The sequence below is a fragment of the Hoplias malabaricus genome, chromosome 11 (assembly GCF_029633855.1).
Source record: "Hoplias malabaricus isolate fHopMal1 chromosome 11, fHopMal1.hap1, whole genome shotgun sequence".
Taxonomy (NCBI): Eukaryota; Metazoa; Chordata; class Actinopteri; order Characiformes; family Erythrinidae; genus Hoplias; species Hoplias malabaricus.
In genome coordinates this window covers 14,448,588-14,468,475 of record NC_089810.1, presented here as the reverse complement: position 1 = coordinate 14,468,475, position 19,888 = coordinate 14,448,588, and the positions used below count along the sequence as shown (strand labels likewise).

The window sequence follows — 19,888 nt, the reverse complement described above, 5'->3', positions numbered from 1 at the left end:
CAGAAGCATTTAACGAAACACAGAGCCTACCCAAATGTGACTACACAGCAGTGGAATATAAACAATTATAAGACAGATAATTAAACAGACTCAAAATCTTCATTTGGTGAAAAAAATGTATAACATTACAATGAACTGGATTATCTATGAAAATAAATTTGATTGCCCTTAGATCAATGCATTTATACACACCTTAGCTGCTCTCATAGATACACAGTTACAGAGGTAAAGAGGCAATGTCCATATAATGCTATGGAAAATATACCTCTATATCAGGAGAAACAAAAAGGAAAGGAATAGCTAATGGTGGGTATATATATATATATATATATATATATATATATATATATATATATATATATATATATATATATATATATATATATATATATATATATACAGAGAGAGAGAGAGAGAGAGAGAGAGAGAGAGAGAGTGAGTGCTTGGCTGATCAGCCATGTGTTTATCAGTGCATTAATATGTATGGAGGTGCAGAGCCACTGATGAAGGTACCGCAGGGCAGAACCACTGTGTGCTGAGTTAGCCCACTATACACCCAACTCTGAGAATTAAAAACTGTGTTAGGATTTACAAAGTTATTATTGTTGAGAATCAATATTTGCACCTTAGTGCCAGTCTCTCATATCCAATTTGAAGTCACACATGAATAAAAACACTGGGGTTGTGTTCAGGGTGCAAAGCCTACATTGGGTGCACAATATGTAGAAAATATTATATACAAAAAAACTTAACCACTGCAGTATATCCTACCTTATATAAAATGCTTATATTCTTTATTTTGTTTTGTATTAACATATGCATTTGATGGATGTACAGTTAACTTCAAAATAAAGCTGTTCCCTAAGATTCATATTTGAAAATTAAGTTGACAAACCAAATCATTTGCAATTCCCTGTATGTGAGATATCAAGTAATGAGCAGGTAAACTTCATCGTAACATCAAACATAACTGAAATTTGAAAAATGTGAATGTGTAATTTTCTCAAAAATTCCATGGAAATTATTCTAAAATATTTGAGGTCTGATTTGCAATTTTTAAGAATACCATTGCATATTGAATCTCTCTGTAACATCAATACTGCTAATGGCACAATAATTATTAATGTATAATATATTGTGCATATAACTTAAATGACTTGCCTGTAGCAACCTATGCTTCGGCTCCAAACACCAAACACAATTCAAACCAAACAGCAGAACTGGATCAGTAGACTTCTGCTGCAGTCACGAAGCACTCACAACTGTCATCGACCAAACTGCCACAGGGCAACATGCTCTGGACCTGTGTGTGAACACATACATTTCAAACATTTGCAAACACACCAACATACATGCACCCACACAGGTATTTCCTGCTCTTATAAGGCCTCTGACTTTGACTACACTGCTGAGGTCAGTTGCTTTTATGGAGCTGGGATGCCATTACAGACCAGTGTGCTGCTAAGAAAAGCAGTCATTTCAGTGTGAGAGAGCTCTAATCTTCTCTATTTTCTCTTATAAGAGGAAATTTGTTTTCTTGTGTTTCTTATTTTCTTTCTAAAATATTAATTTCCTTACATTTCTCACATTTTCAAGTCAAGTTGAAAGAAAGAATGTAAGGCTTGAAGCAAAAGTTAGATTTTCTGACAATATTCCAACAGAAGATAACCCAGTGACAAAGCGATACATCTACATATGGTTAAATATAAGACATAACATTTCACTTGGGCAGACAAGGTGAAAGGCAAAATGAAACAAATGAAAGTCAAAACTACAGAAAATCTAACTTTTGCTTCAAGCCTTACATTCTTTCTTTCAACTTGTGAGAAAAATGTGAGAAATGTAAGGAAATTAATATTTTAGAAAGAAAATAAGAAACACAAGAAAACAAATTTACTCTTATAAGAGAAAATAGAGAAGATTAGAGCTCTCTCACACTGAAATGACTGCTTTTCTTAGCAGCACACTGGTCTGTAATGGCATCCCAGCTCCATAAAAGCAACTGACCTCAGCAGTGTAGTCAAAGTCAGAGGCCTTATAAGAGCAGGAAATACCTGTGTGGTACACATGGATATCTGAATCACTGCTGTCTGGACTGAGCTGCTCTCTATGACCGTGAGTGCCCTCCTTGTGTTTCCTTGTTTACTACTTATCACTTTAATGCCAATTAACAGTGTGGGTGAATGCAGCGCCTCCGTCTGCCTGGCAGGGGGTGGATACAGACAGACCAAAAGCAATTAATCCCAGTCAGCCTTTTCTCTTCCCACAATTTGTTGCTTCATTGAATTCACTAGTAAAATATTTGACTCTCTGTACGTATGTGTGTGTGTCTTGGTTAGTGTATTTTCCAGGTGTGTGTGCCTTCAACGCTCCACTTGCCCCAGACGATCGTTTTCTGTCGATCTGGTCCTTTAAGATTAAGAGCTTTCAAACAACATGTTGTTAAAGTGTCACCGTGGCAAGAATGGCTGCATTAAGTCACCCTCATTAATCAATAAGCACTGCAGAAAAACAAAGCAAAACAAAACAGACCAAACCCAAACAAGATAAAAACCACTTTGGTTTTAATCGCAACACACTCTAAGATCCTGCTGCCCTGGGAGGTTATTCAAACAATGGCCAGTATCACCAGAAGAGTGGCAAATATTGATCCCAAAAAAAGCGCTTTATGATGAATGCCTGCTGAGCATCATTAAGATGCTAAGGTGATTCAGTCAGTGTTTTCACTTATAAACCCGAGGACTCATAAATGAGAGTGCAGAAGAGCGGCTAAAGACTGCCTGGGTTTATGTGCTGTATTTGGTTTTACACCCTATACCTCAACATCTCTGAACTAGACTCTCAGGAGCATCTGCCTCATGGCTAGCAGTTTATTCTTAATGTTGTCAAAACCAGTGTGCTGTTATCCTTTTCAGTATCATTTGGTTGTCATGGTGAAATGATTTATGTGGCATTGATCTATTGACGCAAGAGAGATTGAACAGTCAGATCCTTTCAGGTTTATATTTGTTAAAGCCTGGGAACTTTTTGAGAGCAGTGATCAGAATAAATATGCAGTTCAAATTTACTTTTTACATTTTGGTAATAAAAAAGCTGCCTAATGTAAGACTTCATTACATGTGCATAAGATATTTATAAAGCCATACTTAAAATTATGTATTAATAGTTGACAACAGAAACTGCATATCCCATGACACATCATATGATTGTGACTTTATCAACACATTGATATAAAGAGGTTTTTACAAATGGTATATACTATTTTTACATTTATAACACTGATATAAAGAATCTTTCAACTAACATACAACATATAAGACAGATTTATGCATATTGTCTATATTTTATGGAGAATGTGATATAAATATAAATATATGCAAAAGAACCATACGTCAGAAAAATAACAGTTCAAAAACTATTTCTTGGGTTAAAATATCAAATATTGTCTGTCTATAATTGATTACAATATACAAAGCTGTTTATTTTATATCTGTAACTGACATCATGTATTAATTTGTTCCAGCACTTATATCAGTGCAGTGTCATTTCCTTCATAGATTTTCTTGTCATCATGTGAATATTTGTATAAACTGTTCAGTACAGAAGTTATACTTTCTAAATATGGTTTTCAGTGAATATCCACCTGATATAAAGTACTTTATGCATGTAAAATAATGCCAACGGAATGGTTTAATTTAATTATGCTTTTTTAAATTCTTCTTGATCATTTACCTTTTTGTGGATTTTTGTGTATTTACCTAATTGTGTATTTGACACTTGTTATGTTGTTACTTACCAAATTCACAGATGTATCTGTTGTGAGTCTTGCAACGTTGGTCATTCCAGTTAAAGCCACTGGACGCTTGTAGTTCAACACAATTCCCAAAGCTAAAGTCAGAGAGAGTAAAGAGAGTAAAGAGGGACACCCAATGGTCAAACACAAGGATTACAGCTCTATATTATCTTCAGCCAAGTAAATTACACCCCCCCCCCCCCACACACACACACAGTAAGGTATATTTTTTCATGTTCTTACCCTTGATTATCTGGCTGTCCAAAAGCAAAGCTAGTAAAGGATAGGGTCTCCCCTGCATCCCAGCGAAAAGAGTCTTTTAGTGGTTTATATGTCAAACCTGTTTTTGTAAAAAACAAAATTAAATACAATTTAAAAAAAATCTATTGCAACAAAGTATTTAAAAGTTTGTGTATATATTTTAAGCAGCTTCTGAAAGAAAAATACAATCTTTAATATTTCACTCCAATTAAAATTACATGAATAATTATTTAAAACAAAAAATTAAACATATTTCTGTAATGATGTTTATAATGGCTTATTACCACACACATTAGTTGTCTGAAGGTGAAATGACATAATGATCAAAGATTTTTTAACCTTCTTGGAATTGTTTTACATTTATGTCATGAAAAGCTCATTTATGTGTCATGTAGTCTTCCAGTTTGTATCTGTATAGTTTTTCCCATTCTTCTGATTTACTTTATATCACTTTACACCGCAGGGAAAAATAAAAAAAATAAAATGAGTTTTCACATATTTCCATCAAACCAACATATTATTCAGTGGAAATATTATGAAACACATGGAAGTGTTTTTACTGTAAATTGGTTTTGCAAGAGAGGGAAAACAATTTTTATGAAATGCAAATAATGCACATTTCCACTATGCCCAATGATTTCTTGCCTGCGATATCAGAAAGATCAACCATTTCAAAAAAGAAATGACAGTAAGAACACAATGTGAAGTCATATGGATAAAAAGAGATGTCACCCATTTCAGAAATGTACTGTTAGGAAGACGTGTTCTCACCCATCCAGAAATTGCAGGTCTCGAAGTCACGGTCAGTGACCTCATTGGTGTTCTCAAGCTGGCTGAGGTAAAAAGCTATGATGTCCTGGACCTTTTGATTAGTCACTTGAGCCAGAATGCCCCCTCTTTCCTGCCAGAACATACACACAACTAGATCCAACTAGTCCTAAAAGGAAATGCATCCAAGGCTGGTTTTACTAGCCCGACACCAACTAGGGATGATAAAATCCACATGTCTGTAATCTTTCTCACCTGACAGCGCAACTTTGCAGTGTAGTATGTCTGAGCTTCAGAGGACACCATGAAGCACTTGCCATCTATCTGGATGTCACAGCTATGATAGGGAAAACTTAGCTTCTCTGAAGAAGAGCAGCATAGGTTGTGTAAGAAAGCCATCTTCAAAAGCAGATGATTTTTTTTTTTGTCTCAAACCTTGAGAGATTTTGTTTGGCACAGTAGGGATCACGGTAGGCACAATAATAACAGTCTCAGCTGAGGTAACAGTCAATGGTTTAGCAAATGTGCAAAACTGAGGCAGATAAATCATGGCAAGACAATCCTAATGCTCACATACACACCTGAACACTCTGCTCCTCCATAACCTACATCACACAAACAGGAACACTCTTCCTCCTTGTACCGCCCATGTACACATTGTACACTGCAGCGCACTGAAACATGTCAACAGCATACATAAATCACAACAAATCTATTCATGGTGAAAAAGACAGGTAAGAAAAGGAATAAGCATAAGGAATGCATTCCAAACTGACAAAAAGGAGTAGGCACTGGAAAGGCAAAACTGTTATGTTTAGGGATGATGCAGAATGCCATTTGAATCTAATATAATAATATATTTATTGTACTCTGAAAGAGGAGAATGTTTAGGTGGTCTGAATAAAAAAAACTGAAAAACTGAATAAAAAATACATTTCTCTGCAATGCCAGTCCAGGTGGATACTATCACAATTCCTACATGTTTATGTATGAAACACAATCAGAATAAAAGGATGTGACTTGGAATAAAAATAATATTATCAAAATTATGTTTAACATATTAGAAACACTCAATGTACAGTTCTACTAATATCTATGTAAGATCTACAAAAATAAAACTACTTCAGGATCAGGATGAAAAAATAATGGCCTCCAAAGTTACACTAAACTTTTAGCCTTTCTTTCAAGGGCACAAGTGGTTCCTTTAGATGGCACCAAGCCAGTACTGTGGCTCTGATCAGACAAACAATGGCATACCCTGGCAGAAGCGGCCAGTGAACCCACGGTGACAGTGACACAGGCATGAAGAGACATTCAGTCGCCCATGCTGCCCACAGCTCATACGACATGGGTTACGGGGGGTCTCTGAAACAAGACACACAGACACACAGACACACACACACACACACACACACACACATTCATTCAGTAAAAAATACTGAAATATATGGTGTCAAAAAAGATACTGTCTATTAAGTTTTGTTTTAAACCGATGATAAATATACCATGGTATGAACAATGATTAAACCAGGCAATGTTTTGCCACTTACAGCATTATCTTAAACAGAACATATGCAACAAAGTAGTAGTGTTCATCTTTGGTTATGCTTTGCCTATAAAAACTTTTGCCATGCAATTGAATCATGGCTTATCTAAAGAAAGGGACACGGAGAAGAATTTAGGTCAATATTCCTTCAAGGAACCAGTCATTAAGTGAATTCAGTGAATATTAGGTCAATATTCACTTTTTTTCCAACATTGCACAAGCTTTCTATTTATTCGGTTATTTTTCTAGTCTTTGCTTTACGAAGTCATGTTAGGTGATTTAAAAAAAACATCAAAGAGCATTATTCAGAGTCCTGTTTTTGGTCATCCCATGTTCTCACCACATAAACCACCAACATGGTCCCAAAGACGGAAGCAGCCGGACATCGATGATGTACAGAGAGAACAGTACACTCCTGCTTTATAAGGTACCACCAGCCTGCCATTCACCTCCCAGTTTCCCCTGCATAAACACACAGCAAAAGTGTTTACATACCATCATGCTTTACATAATCACCAGTGTTCATTGAGAGATATTGCAATAGATTGAGATTGATTGAAAAGCCAGTTCTGGTGCAGATGAAGTAAAAGAATTCTGTTTTAAACTATACCCCTTCAAATGTCTGGGGATAAACTGGTATCATTTCCTAGTGGTTAAAGGAACACTAGGTAAGACTTATTTTGCTGCTGGGTCTCCACCAAGTGTAATTAATTTCATTTTTACAGCACAGTACTGAAATCAATTGGGATGGTGTGATTTCCTACCCCACTCCAAAGTTACAAAGTGCAGTTTCTACAGTGCTGAGACTGAAGTTCCAACAACAGAGGCTCTTTTATCATTTTTAAAACCCAGTCAAGCATTACCATGATTTATAAGCTGTAATGGTAAGTATATGTTCATTTAATAAGTACAATATAAATAAAGAATTATTTAGATCTTTTGTCTTATAGTGGCATTCCCTAAAAATGTTACGTTCCCTAGCAGACATCACCACATATCACCACTTTAGAAGTTCACATTTGAAGCTAATACATACAATACTTATTTATTTGAAATAGTGGGAAAATATTAAGTGTTTGAGGCTTTTGTGTGTTTGTCTATGATGATGTTTTTTTTGTTGTTTGGTTGTTGTTTTATCCCCAAATTCTGGATTGTCCTTCACTTCAGATATTCATCAACTGCAGTGTGTGTTCTGAATTTTGTACTGTACTGTAAATAAATACTGTAAATACATCTAGTCTTATTATAGTGCAAGACATGAAGATTTCTATTAATTTTACATGAGCAAAATAAATCAAGTAAATAATTAATATAACCATACATAAAAGCGATTTGTAAATAGGTTAACATTAACATTTACATTAGAACTACTTTTTTTGTAAATGTTTATCTATTTAGAAACATATTTGAATGTGTGTATGAAGATGAAGTTCAAATGTTGCAAATAAACATCATAAAAAAAAAAAAACTCTTACCCTGGGAAGTATGCACAAACAAACAGGTCCCAGTGCACTCCTCCAATTCCACACACATGAACAGCACAGCCCACCTGACTAGATGTAGCCCACACCAGCTGACACACAGAGACAATATTAGACAGGTGCACTACCCTAAAATGTTCATCTAAATACACAAATGATTACATTATGGGTGTCCGATAGAATTTGGTGATTCCCCTTATATTCAAGTAATCTGTTAGTGACTACATTTAGAGTGGGAGTTTAATCACCAATCACCAAACTGTGCTGAAATCTAACACTCTAGCACTGATACTGGACCCCACTTACTCCAAAGAGTCACCTGTGTGTAATGCTTGCAGGTTCCATTGTTTCTGCACTGACCACTTTGGTAGTTGTAGTCCTGGCCTTCTTGGAACCAAGAGTTTATGACCTCAGAAAAGGAAGCCACGCTATGAGGAGACTGATGAATATTCCATCCAGTGTTCTGCATGCGTTCTTCAAACAAAGCAGGATCTTTTAAACAGGACTCAGCTCTTTCCTGAGCCAGAGTAGCCAGCATCGAATCCCACTCCTGGAAATGAATGAATGGAATGAATCAGAAATTTCCAGGTAAAATTGAAGACCTACTAAAAGGTCCTAATCCGTATTATCACTGACCTTCTGCGGTTCTGCTGCTCTAATACATTGAATAAATTTAAACACAGATTTGTTAAGGAACTGTAGAGAAACCAGCTGTGTGTTGGGATCAAAAAGCTAAGAGTAAGAAACAATGTTTTGAAGAAATGTTGAAGATCTAACCTTAGCATACCTTTAATAAACATATGTCAAACTGTCACAGGTGGCATTACCCAAACAATGGATAAGAATAGAACTTTGATGAAAGGTGAGATTTAAATGCAGCTATGTTATTAAAAGTCTCCTAACACTTGCCAGAATTACTCTTAGAGCCTAAACAGCCTGCATGTCTGGTAGACAGATTACTTAGGCATAGTCCTAAATATAAATGCAGATAGCTGCATAATTTGTCTGCGATGATAACAGGATAATAAGGCATGATTTAACTAAGAAAACAATAAAATGTAGTTTGCTCCTTGCCTGCAGAATTATATAATATTAAATGACAAAAACTCACACTGACCATGTCTATTTGTCATTATAATTATCTTTATATTATTACAAATTATTTTATGTTAAATTATAGTACAGTATGTTCTCAATAAAGGATATTTTATTGGATGGGATGAAGGGATGTTTGTGTGTGTGTGTCTGTGTGTGTGTGTGTGTGTGTGTGTGTGCGTGAGTGTGTTTAAAACACACACCCTCCCTCACATTGCTCAGAGGTTTAGTAAGTTTTCTTTAGATAAATGAAACACTCAGTGAGCGTCTCAAATGAAGGATCTCAGATAATGATCTACGTTCCATGAACAGCAGCAGTGAACTGTAAATGGGGGAAGCTGTAGAGCGAGGGATGAGGGATTCCTCTTCCTGAGTTTAGAGGATCAGAAGAAGGGAAGGGGCAAAACTATAGAAGCTTGTGGTAATACTGGTTAATGCTGGCTTGTGAAGAATAGCAGAGGTCAGGACAGACCTATTAGGAATTATGTCACATATGGAAATCTGATATTGCTAATCAAACTGCATAAAGGGAATCACGGATTGACATTCATCTAGCTCTGAATGAGCTGATGCTATGAAGTACAGCACCCTCACACCACATCTCAAACTGTATATAATGCACTAAATAGTATGTACACTAGCAAATGTGCAGTGGTGCCATTCATATTTACTGCAGTATCATGTTAATTGACACAGGCTCAGTTCAAACGACCTTCTGTTGCAAAGGACCTTTTAACATACAGAGATTTCATTGCCTTTTATTTTCATATTACATTACATTGTTTCAGTGTTATTATCCAATGTGTCTGTATGTTTATAGGGCATATATATCTTTCACTTGACAGCTTGACATATATATGTTGTTGTTTTATTTCCATGCATAATTTATTTGCATTCCATTTTTTAAATTTAATAAAACACTAGGGGAAATTTGTTGTTTTGGCTCCCGAGGCTTTCCTATTGTAATGAATTTTTATAGCACTCAAATAAAATCAAGGAGAAGATAGGAGGGATGTTGGCTGGTTTCCTATCCTTCCTTCAGAAGTTTCATAGTGCAGTTTCTGCAGTGCTATACCCCAAGTATTTAAGACAGAGGCTCTATTCTCCTATTACAGCTCAGTGGAGCATCACAATGATTTTAAAGCTGCAATTTTAAGGTAAAAATATTATGTAGTGTTCTTTTAAATAAGCTAGAAAAGTTCTGTTTTTTAAGCAATGGATCCCTGCTTTTAGATAAAGATGCTCCATTTTTGTCCAGGGCCACTCAAGAGAAGAAAGTATAATAAGCTGACAGCAAACTGAATCAGGCGAGAGAAATGACTCACTGCTGGCCTGTGGCCAGTTCACAGATGAAATGACAAATTGCCAGTGAAAGGGCCCCACACAAGCCTCCCCATACTGTCCAAAGGCTGTGACATAATTGTGAATGCTCAGACTCTAGGTACGACTGACTTCCTGTGTCATACAACCTCTTCTCTTGTTTCTTTACTCCCCCACTGCGCTTTGGAAATAAAGCCACTGTATGTGTCAATCTGGAGCTAATCTGCTTGACCTGGCCTCGTCCTCTGACCACCGAATGGCATCGGAGTGTCTATACAGCCACCAGCATGACACGCCTAGGCAGTGTCTACATGTTTCCATGGAAACGGCTGTCACCACTCCAAAACCTAGCGTGAAATCAAGGGTATGGGTGGATGGCAGTTTCCGCAGATGTTGTTTCACTGCAGGCCCCCCAAGGATGGGTCCTGTTTCAGGCAGCCTGATATACAGGCTAAAGAGGGGAGGGAGAACAGAGCCAGTGCTTTCTGGCACAAATCAACAACCAAGTCATCTGAGCCATCCCATTCCCACCCACACTATAGAGAGAGATGAAACTCAGACAGGCCATCAGCAGGTCTCCTTTAGCCACAGCCCTCCCCATCCTGCCCTATCTTTCCACACTCACTCTCTGCAAAGCTTCAAAGATGCTGCCAGCTCTCTGTCACCCCACGGCCTCCTTTCCAGAACCAGACCTCCTTATGGTCTGACAGCCTGCATTTAGATCCACTCACAGTGGAAGACTGCAAATGCTTGTGTGCAAAAAAACAACAATCCCTTTCCCACTCTAAAGGAATTACACCAACCAAACACATCCCAGTGATTTCCTTTAGAGTGACTTGGGATGGACAGGCAGATGACTAGTTTTCTAAAGAAAGAGCATCTAAATGGAATGCTACATAATTCAAAATTACTTTAAACATATAATCATTGATTAATCTCAAAATGCATTTGAACGTTCCTACAGTTTACGCAGACAAACCATTCTCTGCATCCTTTAAACTTCAGCAGAGACCACAGTAGACAGCACGTTAGACCAAATGTGCCATGAGATGATTACAATTTTTATGATAAAATTACAATTTTTTAAAAGGGATATATTATACCTGATTTCCACAGGTTAACCTAGTTCCCTGGGGCCTTAATGAAACATTAGTATGAAATGTAATGAAATGTTTTGTTCAAAATTACTCAAGGAATGAGCTTATGTTGAGACTAAGCCTTTGTTTAAACCAAATACAAGGCACTCAAGAATGATATGCAAGGAAACTATACACTTGCTTTATATGGCTTTGGCTTTCTGTTTTGTTTTTGCCATATTTACTAAGTACAGTGCCTCTTGTGTTTGTTTTACACTGTTAATTATGGAGTTAATCCTTGTTTTGCACTCTCACATAGATGTGGGTCCACTGCTGTAACTGAAAATATTCAGCCGGTTTTAGCGCTGTGACAAGCTTTTTTACACTTGTTGCCATGGAAAAGGTGTAGAGAAATTTCAAAATGTAATCACATTATCACATTCAAGATTATGTCAGAGGAGGATTTTTCTTAGCCTTGAACCAGAAATAACATTTTAGAAATTATACGATAAGTGTAGTCACTGTAATATTTTTCTTTTGGTCAGAGTGTCCATGTTTGAGAGAAATTATCTAATAAAATAAAATATACACCTGGATATCTATATCTCACAGTCCTTTATAAAAAAATATAGGACATAGAAAATGTGTTTTACTGTGAATCATTTTTGCTAAAGGACCAAATTAAATGTGTGCAGACAGCAGAGACCCTCCTCTTTCTATATTCCATTGCACACTCCACGCAGATCTAAGGAAATTGCCTCCCTTTCATTATTTTGCAGCTGAAGTTTAAAAGAGTATTGCTGGTCACAACACACACACACACACACACACACACACCTCCTACTCTTCATTTTCAGTTACACACTCCATCATTCCAAATGCTCTCAGTCTCCATTCACTTCAACAACCATAAGAGAGGTCACTAAGAAAAAAAGACCATCATTTGAGAAACTTTATGAAATTAGGGAATCTTATCTTCCTCTGAAAGGAAGGCTTAGTGCGCCAGTGTGAGACTCTAATCTCTTTACAGCCACAGACAATCAGACTGCTCTTATGGATTCCTACGCAAATATTCCCGAATGATAATCACAAAGCCGCCTCAGCCCAAAGCCTTTTCAAATTTATCACTAAAGCACTTTAATATCCCTCTTCAACTCCCCAGGAACTCCACTATGGGGCTTTGGAGAAATTACCTGGAATGCTCCAGACTTGAATGCAAAATAGACACAGATGACAACACATCCTTAAACTTATTATTTTCTAAAAGCCATGTAAAAGATGACAACATCAAATACTGAGTGAAATATAGTGTGCTGTGATGTTATATGACATTTCATTTATCATGAAATTTTGAGGCTTTCCAGTGATGGACGGGATCTTCATAAAAGGAAAAGGAATAAATATCCACACTCAACAATGCTCTGTTCTTCACAAATTACATATCATTGAAAGGTGACTGCACCTTACTATTTGCCAACATTGTGTCAAATCCAAATAAATCAGACAATTAAACATATTTCTAAAATGCTTACATTTTCTGTATATACAAGCTTGGCCACTGTCAAAATATGGATCTTTCTTGTCTTATTTACAAACGCTTTTACACAATGTGCCAGAAATTTAAACTTAAAAAAAAATTAAATACAGTATAATACAGTATCTACTTCTGGAGCTATCAACAACTGAAGCTATTTTGAAACAACATTTGGTAATGAACAGAATACTGACAAATGGAGAAATATTTGATGTAAGTAGATGAACCAACTGATTCCAAACTTAATCTGAGACATAAACAGGTGCTAAAGTGCATTCAATGACATGGACTTATCAATGGGGCTTTCTTGATTGAGTTTTATAAATGTGGATACACAACACCAACAACACAACATCATCAGTGAGAGAGAGTGACAAAAAAGGAAATAATGTCTGTACAAAGGAAAGACTGAAACAGGACTGTATTTTTCACACCTTCTGTGTGTATGTGTTTTTTTTTTTTAACCGTATTTGTGTTTTATTTGTGTATTTTATTTTTACACATTTTTGGACCAAAGGCCATGTATGTGTGATTTTTTTGTTGATCACTTCCATTTCTACAGACCCTACTCAAATATAAACATTTTTACTGCATGAAGACTGCCATGAACTCTTTTCTTGTTTACCATACAGTTAATATTAGCCAATCACTTGTAGATTGTAAGTTACCGAAAACACAAATTTTACACTCAAGTAAATATACAGTGGTTTCCAGGAAAAAAAAAAGTAAAAATCCAGTGGATGTCATAACGTCTATTGTTTGCTGGTAGAATTGACGCATGGAAAGTAATGCTGTTTCTGTGATGCCATAAACTGTTGTATTTTGACAGTGATTGTGCGATAACTGACCACATGTTCCTCTTTGATGAAAAACATGTGCTAGTGAATGGTTCGATATTGAGGCAGGTTTCCAGAGTTTATGTAGAGAAACTTATGTTTGCATTTTGAAATGCAAAGTTCATATTTAATTTACAGAATGTGTTTTGAACAGATAATTAACTATTTGGCTAACTGCGTGATGTATTTGTGTTGCTGTTTTAAGAGTTTAGAAAAAGTGCCTAAGGTATTGGTAAACAATTCTTGTAAACACATTGGTTAGCAATTGTAAAAAAAAATATGTAATGGTTAAACGTATGGAAGCAAATCTGTCTCATCAGACTTTGAAATATTACCACCTTGGAATTTGTAGCACTGAATTTTTTTGCACTGAAATTATACATCTGAATTTTGCTGCTTTTGAATTTACATCTTCAGATTTACACCTCTGAATATTTTGCTTCGAAATTATGCGTCTGAATATAACTGCTCTTGAACAGAACTCGTGAATTTTCAAGAACACGTTTTCACTGTTATCATTTAAGGTTACGAATTCGGATACCAATGAAATTCAGATACCAAAATACGAGTTACAAAATATTCAGAGTACACATCCGGGACACCAAGGATGAGCAATCGATTCATTGGGATTTTCTGTTTCACCTTAAATGGTGCACTAGTTGCAAATACAAACACAACTTCCATACCGTGGAAAAACTACACGTTTAGCAACCTTCCCTGGATATTATCTCTTTATTTTCAAAGTGTCTCAAAAATCTGAAAGGCTCATTGAAGGCTCAATATAACAGACTATTTTACTGTGGAATTTTTGTCATGTCCCTGTGAACATAGCATGTGATATGACAGAATCTGTTGAAACATGAACTTTGGAGTATATGTCCTATGGCATTTTTATTTTTTAATTTTCAGATTATCAAGAATCTAAAATTGATTTTACAGAAGGTGTAGTACAAATATAATATCCCAAAGTGCAGAGTTTAAAGTTGGGTTTGTTTAAACACTGAATGTCGGTGTGTATATTCACAACGTCTGGTTATTTCTAATATTATTATCAATATTTATATAGAAATTTGTGTTTGTAGATTATTCATTTGTTGTAACAATGCTTCTTGGCAATAAATCTTATACCGTTGAAAAGCCTGTTAATTTCCCTTTTCAATGCTGCCACATTTATAAGGAACATGCATTTGTGGGATGAGCAGTAGAGCTGAGTGTGTGGGTTGCACTCATGAAAAATTTGCCAAATCCTCTCTGCCAAAGCCAATTACATTGTACAACCTATGTTTATAAGTAATTTCTTCAGTTTTATTTGTATAAGCTCCATCTCTCAGTGCTGTTCAAATGAAAGTCAAATGTACATATGTTTAAATATGTTTAAAAAGACAAAGGCTTTCATGGGGTGTTCTAGTTTTCGCAGACTGTATTCCCACAGTTCATGTTTCCACATTCTGTCAAATCACATGCTCTGTTCACAGGGCCATTACAAAAAAATTCCACAGTAAACTTTCTTCATCTTTAGGATATCAATAATCTGCTATATTGTGTCTTTAGTGAGCCTTTCAGATGTTTTGAGACAATTTGAAAATAAAGAGATAATATATGCGAAAGAAAGCTAAACGTGTAGTTTTTCTACGATATGGAAGTAGCGTTCGTATGTCGCCATCTAGCGGCGACAGAATGCAACTAGTGCATCATTTAAGGTGAAACAGAAAATCCTAATGAATCGATTGCTCATCCTTGGTGTCCCGGATGTGTATCTGAATATTTTGTAACTCGTATTTTGGTATCTGAATTTCGTCCACCGAATTTGAGCAACTTCGAAATATATTGTTTGAATTTTTTTTGAGCTTGAATTTTTTTTTATCTGAATTTATTAACCTTAAATGATAACAGTGAAAACGTGTTCCTGAAAATTCACAAGTTCTATTCAAGAGCAGTTATATTCAGATACATAATTTCAAAGCAAAATATTCAGAGGTGTCAATCTGAAGACTTAAATTCAAAAGCAGCAAAATTCGGATGCATAATTTCAGTGCAAAAAAATTCAGTGCTACAAATTCAAAGGTGGTAATATTTCAAAGTCAAATGTATTTTTCACAGTGATAGATGAAGCACACAGATATCATAAACATGTACCTTGGCTATTGATCTTAGTATGTGACTTATATACTGTAGCTCAATCGGTAACATGAGCTGCCTACGATGACTCAATTATGTGGGCCAATTGTTTGTATTCTGTCTCACAAGCCTAACCCAAAGAGGCCCATAAGGGCAGATCCACTCTAAACAGAGTGCATAGACATCAGGATTAGCACCCCAGTGTGCCCTCATATAACAGCTGTGCTTATGATGCCACTGTGCCTGTGCACACAGATACCCAACTGTGTGAAATACCACTGTTTGAGATATCACTGTTTCAATATAGGATATCCTTCAGAGAGACTTCTGTTTGGATTAACTGCATTTTGTAATATGAATAGCCCCCAAAGTGGCTCCAACTGTCTTTGGGAGTCACATTTCAAATGCCAGATAGGTGTTTTCAAAACTAAGCACTTCTGTCAGAAGTAACTGTGGGAAATTTTTAAAGAGGATAAGGATTCAAGGTCAATGCTTTATTTCTATTTGGGCTGTTTCGCACACCACATCTATAAAAGTAGAAGTATGGAGATGAAGCTGTTTATTTGATGGATGTGACATTCAGAATCTTTCTGTGGGTCTCTGAGCTATGATCCAATAACCTATTGCCCTAATAAATAGCTTTGGCACTAGTCCAAAGTTGAAGGTCAAGAGAGAGGGATCCTGGGACAAAGAGCAGAGAGCCTGACCACTAGTTCAGGTGACCTTGATGTTAGAAAACAAAGGCAACATTAGTTTTATGAGACTCTGCAGGTGCAGCAGCTAAAGTTATTTATATAAAGTACTACGCTTATATCATACATTTAGTTTTATATATATTAAAATATAAATAATAATAAAATATAAAGTTAATGACAATCTTTTATAAGAACAGGAGTTTCTTTATAAAGAGTGAATCTTTATTATTTCATTTTAAGTGTGCAACACATATTAATTATCTCATTTTTAGAGTGATATTACGCTAAGCTTAGGCCAGAACAAAGTGCCAATTGACCTTATTTACATACAGTTGGAAACACACAAACACCTAAGCACCTAACCAGTTAGACTATGTCCATTTTAATTATACATTTTTTCACTTTGCTTTATTAGTTTAGGTTGTGTAAATACATGTTCATGCACATGGACAGGAATTTTCAACACCAGTGTTTAAATTATACAACCACGTCCAAAAGAAGAGTTCAGATCATTAAAAAGATAGATATAGAGACAACTGGACTCCATGCAGGGCTTTGTAGACCACCAAAACTGCCACTTACATCTTTAATGCATAAAAACAAGTTCCACTCTTTATTCAGATCTGAAAAAAAATATTTTCCATTCTTAAACTGGGAGAAGGCAATGCCAAACTAGGAGTATAAAAGGATGTGGAGCCCTCAAGGTCCTGTCACTGATAAAAAGAAAAAAAAAAGTACAGATCTCCAACAAAGCTGCAGGTGCTCAACACCTCTACAGTTAATGGCAGTTGAAATGAATTATGAGAAGCAAAATAAGACTTAGATTGAAATTTGGAGATGTGAAAACATATCCCTGCATATTTCTGTTAAAAAGTGAAAGAACACCCCTCAACAAGAGTGGTCACACTAATACTGAATATTCTGAATTCTCAGTGTAATTACCTGAATACATGTTGTTTGGTTTATTTTGTTGATAAAATGTACTTAATTGCCATTAAGACTTGTTTCTGACTTTATGTTAAAGCTTTGTCTCATTTGCTCTGGTTCCTTGTGTATTTTTTAGTTGTTAGTTCCTTCTTCTATTCCCACATAGACCTGTCACAATAGCCATTTCTGTGGTCAATATATTTTCCCAGAAATAATTGTGATAAGGCATATCATACCATTTTATACTGTTGATGTTCACTGTTATGTAAACAATCATGCCAGTAAACACAATGGCCAGTACTGAGGTTAGCAAATATTATTGAAGTTATGTCCACATATTTCACAATAAGTTAATAACCTAATTATTGTGACAGGCCTATCATGTTCCCTTTCTTTGTTTACATGGTCATATGCTCGTCCTGCCCTCATGTTCCTTGTGTTACATCATGTCACGTGGCCTTGATTACATTGCAGGTGCTTCTTGTCCTGTGTCCCTTTTTATAGCCTGTGCCCTGTGTTCCTGCTTGTCTAACATCGTCGTCTGTGGTTTGTACTGGTTTGTGGTTCTAGGTGCTTTGTGTTTCTGAATCAATCTTTGTTTAATACAATTTGGTATCTCTGTAATTCCACTTCCTTGTCTCTTGCATTACTTTTGCGTAATAAGCTTACCCTAAGCTTTAATTTGTCTGAATGTAAAGAGTGTACTGGGGTTGTTTTGATTAGGACAAATTATTTCTGAATATTAAAACACAATTAAAATGTTGAAAAAAATGAATAAGCAGACAGCAAAACCCACAAATACATTTTCCCAAGATGGTAGTATTTTTTTCTGAAGTTTCATTAAACCAGTCCTCCATAAGCCTACAAAAATATGCAAAGATTTATGTTCAGCGAACAGTTCTGGAAGAAGAAAAGGTACACTTCATGTTTAGTGGGACCTCTTGAATTCTTTACTAATGGTAAGTGGGGGGGATTAAGACTCAGAGGCTATAAGCGGCTGGCGAATCATGATGTACCAGTAGACCTACATTAATGAGACATCAGTAAACAAAAGCAAACTCACCATTTTCTGCATGTTTGCAGCCATGGGGCTGACCCTACTCCGCAGTCTATTGTGCTGTGTAACAATCTGAAAATGCTCCTTCACCCCAAGCCCTAGAATAAAAGAGAGGCCTTTAATGACTCTACCACTAGAACAGTTCCCCATAGCAACCAAATTCAGGCACAAGGAGCGCAGGATGGGGGTCAAACAATGTGATGAAACAGCACATAAACGGCTTATATTTATTAAACACACCATTGCATTAATCACACTGAAATTGTCTCACATTACAAGCCTGAACAGAACAGCCTAAAAGCACTGATGAGTAGAAACATACTCGCTTCGATTTCTTAATGAGTGTAGCTAAAGGAAAAAATACACAAAATATACACACCAAAAGAGTATAGGCAAAAATGTATAAAGAAAAAACAAATGTATTTCTTCAGAGCTGTAGCAGAACTTCTTTGCACATCCAGCTGATGAAAAGAGTGTTTTAAGGGATGTATTTTTTATTTTCTAAAATGAGAAGTAGTCTTCAGTCTAGAACAGATTAAACAGAAACTTGCTACAGCAATTACATCTTCACATGATATTATTGGATATTATCACACTCTTCGATGTATAAACCTCTGAAAATATTGACATAAACATATTTTGATGAAACTGTAGGCTACAAAACGCAACACTTTTACGTAAAAAATAGACCAAGTTACTTTTAGAGCTTAGCATTCCAGTGTTATCTAGTACCACACTGTCTTTTGACACAAGGAAATAGTATAGCAAATGTATCCTAAGGAAATGTCACACAGACTGACCTCTGCTAGAAATATTGAGAGAATTTTACTTCATATACTGGACTGTTTTTTATTTTTTTGGATTTAACTGGTGACTCAGTGATTGTTGGCAAATTATTTTCAGTTATTTAAGAGGGAAAGCAAATAAATATTTGTTAATATATCCATCTAAGGAGAATGATATTTTTAAGTAAATCAAATATCTGTATCATTCAGCTGATACATCAACTCTGCAAAATTGTTCATGTAAATTAGAAGCTTTTAATTTACATGGATTTGGCCTATGATCTACTGAAATATGCCAATAAAACGTAGCTTACCTCTTTCAGGTGAAACTGTCCAGCTGGTGCATGTGCTGAAAACAGAAAGAATAACTGTTAGTAACGGAGCTAAACATGGGGGGCCTGTAGAACACCTCATGGCTGTAAAGCTGCACTGTGCCAGAGAAGCAACACTTAGACATGAAGTGTGACTGTGGCTATGTCCCACCCAGCTCTCCCTCCCTCCACAGCCCCCCTCCTCTCTCTCTTTCTCTCTTGCCCTCTCTTTTCAGCCTCAATAACAGCACTTTCACAGAGCACTTCTTCATGCTGATGGCAACA

General features: G+C 36.0%; 1 protein-coding gene across 1 annotated transcript; it reads right to left on the bottom strand.

Annotated features, from left to right (window-relative positions):
• Positions 1-1,167: 1,167 nt before the first annotated feature.
• LOC136709925 (C-type lectin domain family 18 member C-like) lies at positions 1,168-19,706 on the bottom strand. The gene is made up of 12 exons (XM_066685512.1): positions 19,607-19,706; positions 18,514-18,605; positions 8,169-8,399; positions 7,844-7,941; positions 6,709-6,830; positions 6,080-6,187; positions 5,404-5,496; positions 5,078-5,184; positions 4,826-4,955; positions 4,037-4,133; positions 3,797-3,888; positions 1,168-1,303 (listed from the first exon to the last, which is right to left on the bottom strand). Exons 1-12 carry the CDS (start codon positions 19,704-19,706, stop codon positions 1,266-1,268), a joined length of 1,308 nt encoding a protein of 435 aa, XP_066541609.1. The 3' UTR covers positions 1,168-1,265.
• Between the last annotated feature and the right edge of the window lie 182 nt (positions 19,707-19,888).